General features: G+C 42.3%; 1 protein-coding gene across 1 annotated transcript; it reads left to right on the top strand.

Moving 5' to 3' along the window:
- The first annotated feature begins 113 nt into the window (after positions 1-113).
- kansl2 (KAT8 regulatory NSL complex subunit 2) lies at positions 114-7886 on the top strand. The gene is made up of 9 exons (XM_079273276.1): positions 114-187; positions 2671-2928; positions 3050-3222; positions 3393-3507; positions 3908-4071; positions 4212-4375; positions 4764-4860; positions 5929-6182; positions 7593-7886. The coding sequence occupies exons 2-9, from the start codon at positions 2678-2680 to the stop codon at positions 7824-7826; spliced, it is 1452 nt and encodes a 483-aa protein (XP_079129402.1). The 5' UTR covers positions 114-187; positions 2671-2677; the 3' UTR covers positions 7827-7886.
- The last annotated feature ends 364 nt before the right edge of the window (positions 7887-8250 follow it).

The following is an 8250-nucleotide window of genomic DNA, read 5'->3' on the forward strand; positions in this document are numbered from 1 at the left end:
TGTTTACTACCTTTGATTGGCAGCTAGATTGGCCAATGAAATACATTGAGCTTTGACCAATCAGAGCTCTGAGTGGGTGGGCTCATATTGTGCTTGCAGTGGCTGTGGCAGTTCTTGGGGATTGCTGGGAAACCTATGTGGTGTGCCTCGGAAGCAAGTTGAACCTGGTCGGACATTTGTGACAAAGGTAAGCAGTTATAAACAATAAATGCAGATATATTCATTTTCTGGCACCGACGCATTTTGTCGATGTCGAGACGGACGGCCGTCTGTCGCCATTGTTTAGCAAAACTCCTTTCCTAGCTGCAAATTGTGGAAAGTAGCGGTTGGCTAATGTTAGCAACTGCTAAACAAAGATGGCCGCGCCATAACTGAAAGCCTGACGCAGTGAATGTTACGTTTTACGTTGGTACGGGTTCTATGGAGTGGTCTCGTGTGACGTCACAGTTTAGCTGTCGGCCATGTTGGAGTACACACAAAGCCACTGGCATGCACGGCTGAGTCGCATAACCTATCGGTGGTAAACTTTTGTGCTGTCTTTGGTTGTGGCAGCAGAGCTGATAGAGACAAGAAATCATTCTTTCGTTTGCCAGCGGTCATTACACATCAAGGAAATGACACGAAGGAGCTATCCAAGCGAAGTCGCGAGAAATGGCTGTCACGCATCTCTCGAGATATAACGGAATGGAATTTGGCGTACACTCGAGTATGTGCGGATCACTTTATAAGTGGTCAGTGATTTTATTTGCAAATTCGTTTGTGAACAGTATTTAATAAAGGAAATATAAATTAAACTTTTACATGAGAAGGTTACCGAAGCTTCATCGGCCCGTGACAGCAGTCGGTACCAGAGACGTGTCGAGCGCGTACAACAGGCGAAACACAGAGATGCAGCCTCAGCATTGCTTGATATGAGTTTAACGTCGGATCATGTATGTATGTATGTATGTATGTATGTATGTATGTATGTATGTATGTATGTATGTATGTATGTATGTATGTATGTATGTATGTATGTATGTATGTATGTATGTATGTATGTATGTATGTATGTATGTATGTATGTATGTATGTATGTATGTATGTATGTATGTATGTATGTATGTATGTATGTATGTATGTATGTATGTATGTATGTATGTATGTATGTATGTATGTATGTATGTATGTATGTATGTATGTATGTATGTATGGGGGGGGTGACGTTAGGAGTTAGTTTAAAGTGAATTCCTGCACACAATGACATGCACGTACAATGTAAACAAACACACGTGTCTGTTTGCACTGAGTAAACATTGAATATTGCTAAATATTTGACCAGATCTGTATATATTTACTCTTCCAATGACGATATGAGAATTCTCGACGACCGTTGCTTTTAACGTCTCGGACCCATCCACTGACAAACTGATTATAAGCGTCGAGCCCTTTGTAGCACTCCAGCTCGTCTTTTGTGTAAGGACTGGGGGTGTTCACGAGATACGTGTAGATGTTGGCGTAGTTTACCGATGGAAGATAAGTAGGATCGGCACTGAAACGATCTGCACTCATCGTATAGGGATCCAAGTTACCAATAACCTTCAATTTGGCCAGGTAGCGAACTTTTGATGCACTATCCAGTGACTCAAAGTATGGTATTTTCGCCGCACTTCCTTGTTTACGCGCCGCCATGTAGGATCTGTATGTACTCCAACATGGCCGACCGACCTCGTAACTAAGGAGATCGTGACGTCGGTTTTGATGTTAATGACTAATTCATGTTAATCATTTATATTAACTTACAAAGTTATGGTGACTGACGTGAGTCTTATTAGACGTTATTTTAAATAAAGAATAACTTAAATTCGATAAACTTTGGTTGTTTTGAGTGAATTTTGATACAACTATAACGTCGGTTCTGTTTGCTTTACTCTGACCTCTGGACCCAATTTATGACTAAAGGTTTAACTTTAAATAATTCATATGCAATATATTATTGGGTAATACATCATTTGCAATCTGTAGTTTGTGTACGTCTACCATTAGTATTATATCCAGACTCCAAAATGTGTTTTGTTTGACCAATGGTAGAAAATCTATTTTAGTAGGCTACATTTTCAGTATAATACCATAAAGGCCAAAGATTAGGGAAATAAATGGGATATATGTGGAAATCTTGGCATTTGATCTCGGTGTAGTCAGTGCAACTCAATCTTTTTGTCTGAAAATAACAAAAGATGTCCGACGGATTGAATATGGAAAAAATGTAATATCACAATTTCTTTTTTACCAAATACACCCATCGATATTGCGACAATATTGTAAGATTGACCATGTCTTTTAAACAAATTATTTCCACAATGAGATTTTTTATAAATACAGTCTGATAATGCAGCCTTTTAAAACCAGGAAAAGACAACACTTGCGTCATATTACAATATCTAGTTTCACGTCAAAATATCAATATAATATTGATTTATATCAGTACAATGATATTTTGCCCACCACTACTGGTGATATTTTCAGTCTTTTGTTTTGTCTGACTGACATCACACCCAAACATACTCTGTTTACTGTCATACAGGACAGAGGAAACAAAATGGCAAGATCCTACATTTTAGAAGCCAGAATAAGAGTGTTTGCTATTTTTTCAATTAACTAATTGTTTCAACTCTATCAATTTTTTGGCAGGCTTGCAATGAACAGGATACGAATCCATGTTTTGCCTTCGACTCGAAACCGAGTGACCCAGACGGCTCGTTCCCAGGAGCCCCAGGCATGCTCCTTCACCCAGCGGCCGTGCTCTCAGCCCCGCCTAGACGGCCTGGAGTTCTGCGTCAAACACATTTTGGAGGACAAGAACGCCCCATACAAGCAGTGCAGCTATGTCTCCGCCAAGAACGGCAAGCGCTGCCCCAATGCTGCACCAAAAGTCGAGAGGAAAGATGGGTAAGAAAGTAAAGAATTTGATTTGAAACAAGTTACACCTCTTATTTATTATGAACTGTAAGTCTCTGTGTTGAAGACACACTCTGACATTTCTTCTCCATTGACTCTTTGTGTTGTTTAGAGTGACGTTCTGTGCAGAGCATGCTCGCAGGAATGCCATGGCCCTCCGAGCTCAGATGAGAAAGGCGTCTTCCGGTCCGACCCCAGAGTCGCTGTTGTCTCAGCTTAGTGGATACAACCGTGCAGAGCCTAACAGCACTGACGGCGGTCGCTCTGAAGCGAGCCGTATTCTAGGTACAAGGTCTTGTTTAGACTTTGTCAATTGTTGACACAAGTTAATCTCATGTGCATTGATATTTCCTCTGTATTATGTTAGTGGTGAATTGATGTGGTTAGTTATTTTGCAGTTCATGTTAACATATGTAAATATGATTTTAATGTTTAACTTCACCTGCTCTGGACAGATGAGGACAGTCTGAGTGAGGAGGAGCAGTGTCCGTTGGTTCTAGACCAGACGTGGAGAGGAGACCCCGACAGTGAGGCAGACAGTGTTGACAGTGATCACGAGGATCCTCTGAAGTAAGCTAAATTAAGTTTTTAATCTATACTCGCAATTTGATTGGATTTAGATTGTCATGTAAAACTTCATTTTTGGATTTTGCTCAGACGTCCAAAACAAAAAGTATTGATTATACGGTAACACGTTTTTCTTTCTCTTTGTGAGGTTTAATTAGCAGCGACTTTCTAAAATCACAATTCTCTTGGAAGGCACACCTATTATATAATTTCCTGTTTGTATAAAACTATGTTGATTTTTTGTATACTAATTGCAAATACAATATACGGTATATTATAATTGTGTAAAATGTCTTGATTGTGTAGTCAGACTGGTTGGAGGTTGTTGGAAGAGTTGAATAAAGGGTGATTTGACCCTTCTCCGGTGAATACATTTGTTTATTTTTTCCTTTGTACATCGCAGACATGCAGGGGTGTACACAGCAGAGGAAGTGGCACTCATCACCCGAGAGAAACTCATCCGGCTCCAGTCCCTCTACATCGACCAGTTCAAACGCCTGCAGCACCTGCTAAAAGAGAAAAAGCGCAGATACCTGCACAACCGCAAAGTGGAACATGAAACTCTAGGTAAATATACGACTAATGGATTACTAACTACAGATATATTTTTTTGCTTTGTTTACATACCTGTTCAACGGTTCTTTGTAGAAAATGTTTACAAACTCACCGCCCTGAGCGTCATCTGTACTTGTTTATCTTGCTGTCAGGGAGCAGTCTGCTGACGGGGCCGGAAGGTCTGTCGATGAAGGAGAGGGAGAACCTGAAGAAGCTCAAAGCGCTGCGCCGATACCGTCGTCGGTACGGCATGGAAGCCCTGCTGCACCGGCAGCTCAGGGAGAGGAGGCAGGCTGTGACAGAAGGAGCTTCTCAGGTGTGATATCGCAGTGGTTGTGAAACTAGGAAGCCTTCAAACTAATGTTTGAGGGTCACTTCACCAAACTATATCTAGCCTTGAAAATAGTTTCAAGTTTGTCTGTACAGGTTTCAAGATATCCATGTCTCAAATTTTCGCGGCCATCCTAGTGTACGTGTGTGATATATAGCCCCATACTCATTTAGCAAACGATATCTTTGTAATTTGGTGCACCGGCCCTTTCTGAAGAGAACTGAGCCCATCAAAAACAACTACAATGTTCAGCATAAAGGGTTGTTCCTAACATTCAGGAATTATGTTTGTTTTTTTAAAGGGTGATTATAGTTATAAAGGAAATTCTAGATTGTGTTTTGACTTTATTTGACTCTTCTTTACTCCGGTGTAGCCACACTCAAGAACCTTGCACGAGAAGTGCATCTCCTTTGAGGAGGGAACCCGATGTACCAACCCCTGCCTGCCCATGACCCGTCACTGCGTCTCACGTATCCTCAATGATGTTTTCATTATGTGTCTGGAACATAGTGTGATCTGTTTACATATACAACAACCTGCGCCGTGTTTCAGAAAGCAGGTTTATTAAACCCTGAACTCTGAGTTGACTAACCCTGAGGTGGAAAACCCACCATGGCCTCGATCAAGACCAGCCGCTTGCAGTAGCTGCTGGTTTCAAAGGGTGCCCACATAAACTCCTTCCTGTGGTCTGTTGATTTTTCCCAGAGTTATAAAGGGACTAATCTGTTCAGTTGGGAGGAACAAAATCCCTTCTCCACCTGCCTTCATTCTCATGCGTCTCATATTTTCAACAAGATTTACGTTCTAGATTTTTTTTTCTCTGCTAACGAAATGAAAATGGTTTATATTGCAATTACTTAACTTTGTGTGCTTCTAATTGTCATTTTAGTTGGGGGGAAAAAAGTTGTACAAAGCCACTCGGGCACGACAGTCAAGCATTTTGCAATAGAGCTGGAGCGATGCGCTGCATAATTGACGTCATAGATGACAAAAATACATTGGTTGAAAAAGGTGGCTGCATCCGGTCAGAGCATGCATTCCCCTGGAGAACAAGCTGTAACCCCAAAAAGAACATTTCCATGACCCTCTAAAGTCTGTAAATTGGTAAAGGCTTATCAGAGCAGTACAACTGCTACGCACAAAGCGAAAGCATCCTGGAGCGCTTTGCCAAGAAGGCACCGTGTCCCGTACCGTTCTGTAATATTTTAATCAAAATATTTCTTTGGGGTAAAATAATTCTTAAACTAATACACTATTAAACTTTGTAATAATCAGTCATTTAAATCGATTGACTAATCAGGAAAATAATCGTCAGAATAATTGTTCGGTGGCGCCGTATAGAATATTGTACTCATTGGAATGATTTTAATACTTGCAATAATACTTATTATACTAACTCGTGAGGTTAAAATGTCCCATTAATCAAAACCACAGGTCAGAATTTAGTTTAACCTTTTTTAAGATGGGAGCCGTTCTCTTTTTTTGAATGCATGTGTTTGGACATCGTGCGTCATTGTCCTTGACACCCAGACACTTAGACATCTTCCAGGACGGCAATCAGGTGCTTTTCAAAATGTGCCCGGGCCTGAAAGACGTCCCATGTGAAAGCCCCGTGCACATGGGACAGTCCGATGATCCTCGCTGCCCGCTTCACCTCACCCTGCCTCCCCCCATGTACCAGCCCGAGCAGGAGCTTCCCCCACAGGAGCAGATCACCACTGCAACCAGAGACATGTATCTGAGTGCGGCCGAGCTTCAGCCCACAGAGAGCCTCCCCCTAGAGTTCAGTGATGTACGTAGACATGACATACCACTGTCCTCTAATCTGTATGCATTGTATTAAAAATGTGAGTGCCACACTTATTGTTAGGTAAGATTGCTGGTGTGTTCGGGGCTTTCACAACTACTGTAACGTCTGCTGGTGCGTTTTCCTGCGTCATCCGTGCTGCTCAGAGTGATCAGAGCCCTGTTTTTGTCAAATCTCAAGAAGGCAATACTTTGTTGCTTGCCTGGCTCAGACCTCGACACACTACAGGAGCTGTTTAGCTCAAACTTTCAGAGTACGCCGTGAAGTTGAATCAGAACCACGTTCCCACAACAAAAGATCCGAGACAGTTGTTTGTGACCGGATTGAGGCCACTTCTAAAGGGTCTAAATGTTGTTGTTTTGAGCCGCACTGAGTGCGATTGTTGTGCCTAAATCTGCCCAAATAAAGTGAACAAAGGGGGCAAAACGAACCAGCGGCTGATTACATAGCTTTGAAAACACCCTGAAGCCGAAGATGCACCAAGTGGTGGTTAAAGTGTGGCCTGCGGCGAGATCCAGTGCGATGTCTATTGAAAGCTGTGGCTGCTGCTCCAAACTCGGCGAGCTAAAACCGTTTGATTCTGCAGAGCAGTGCGGTCAAACTAAACGTTCTGGATAGTTTGACATTTGTTGGCAAATTGCAGCCAGAAAATACCCGTAAACCGACTCCTGACATGTCGAGCTGTGTTACAAAGGTTTCTTTCCTGCCTGAAGCGCATGAACACGCCTCCCGGCAGCAGAAACATTGCGGCAAGCCGCACTTCGCTTGGTGTGTTTCCGGCGTAACTAAACAACCCGACCTGGTCCGCTGTGTGATAGTGGAATTGGGTTTTGTTTTTTTTGCGAGAATTCAAAATGATTGTAAATTGTTGATATATAGATTGATTGGATGGAAGCTCTTGCTTTGTTTGTATAAAGTCGGTGTGAACAAGACCAGATCCATAAAATGTATCGGGGGGGAAAAGGTTGCTACACCCTTGAACTACTACTACCGGCACCTTTTTAGAAGAAGCAAAAGACTTGTTTCTAAGTGTAGTGACTGTTTACAACCCGTAACAAGCCACTGAGGGGCTGTTACGGTCTGATTTAGTTGTGATGTCCTGATGATCACAAATCTCTGCAGCTCACAACTTGCTGTTTTATTGTTGTACAATATTTTATAAAAAAGTATGAACACAGAATTGGGCATAATATAATGCTGGATCACAAGCTCAAAAACTGCATGCTTACAAAGCAGCGACACCTGAAGCTGATTGCATTGATCCAATTATCCCAAACCGAGGACGCTCCGCCTGGTGGTCGGAGGTGTAAACATAAATAAAAACGTATATACATACAACTTCAAATGGCTCCTACAAGTGTTATGTTAAGCTTTAGATTTCATCCTATTGTACAGGACCTGGATGTGGAAGGGGACGGTATGCAGGGTCCTCCGTCCCCCCTACAGTTTGACACGGCCCTGGCCCTGGAGGACCAGACCATCAGAGCCATCGCCGAGGGCCCGATGGACATCCTGACTGGAGAAGACCCAGACCAGGTGGACATGGACGCCTCGGGACAGGAGCTCTCAGAAAGAGACATGGATGCCATCATGAATGATCAGGTTAACTCTCAGTCGGGGCCATGTTGAGTCTTCCTTTGGAAGGCTTGTGTCCATACACTGTTCATTGTATGTAATGTATGGCTCTAATAAAATGTTGGTCACAATTTTTGTCAGGACTTTCATACTAAAAAGATGTACACGCATATTAGCTTCAGATACACTTTGGAATATACCTTTTAAACAATCGGCACCGTGTCTTCTGTCCCTCATCTTGTACATTGGGAGCATGTCAGGAAGGGATCTCCTCATCGGTCAACTCAAACTATTTGTTAATGAAATTTCTCTGCTTGCGTCACTGTTTGTAAAATGTAGGAAAACGATCAACCAGCTTTGGCTGTAGTGCGTCAAAAAACCTTTAAAAAGAGAGTGAAGCCAGTCATGTCCCGGTGAAAGAGGGGAATATGGATTGAGATGGTTTGATGTGATTATCTTTATCTTGTTTGCTCAGAGG

This window comes from Melanostigma gelatinosum (assembly GCF_949748355.1).
Source record: "Melanostigma gelatinosum genome assembly, chromosome: 8".
In the NCBI taxonomy this organism is placed as follows: Eukaryota; Metazoa; Chordata; class Actinopteri; order Perciformes; family Zoarcidae; genus Melanostigma; species Melanostigma gelatinosum.

Excerpts from the sequence above, each read along its gene's own strand:
- kansl2 (XM_079273276.1), top strand. The coding sequence starts at position 2,678 with ATGAACAGGATACGAATCCATGTTTTGCCTTCGACTCGAAACCGAGTG. Across the intron at positions 4,072-4,211 it reads AGTGGAACATGAAACTCTAG|GGAGCAGTCTGCTGACGGGG; the intron begins GTAAATATACGA and ends TCTTGCTGTCAG. Across the intron at positions 4,376-4,763 it reads TGACAGAAGGAGCTTCTCAG|CCACACTCAAGAACCTTGCA; the intron begins GTGTGATATCGC and ends ACTCCGGTGTAG.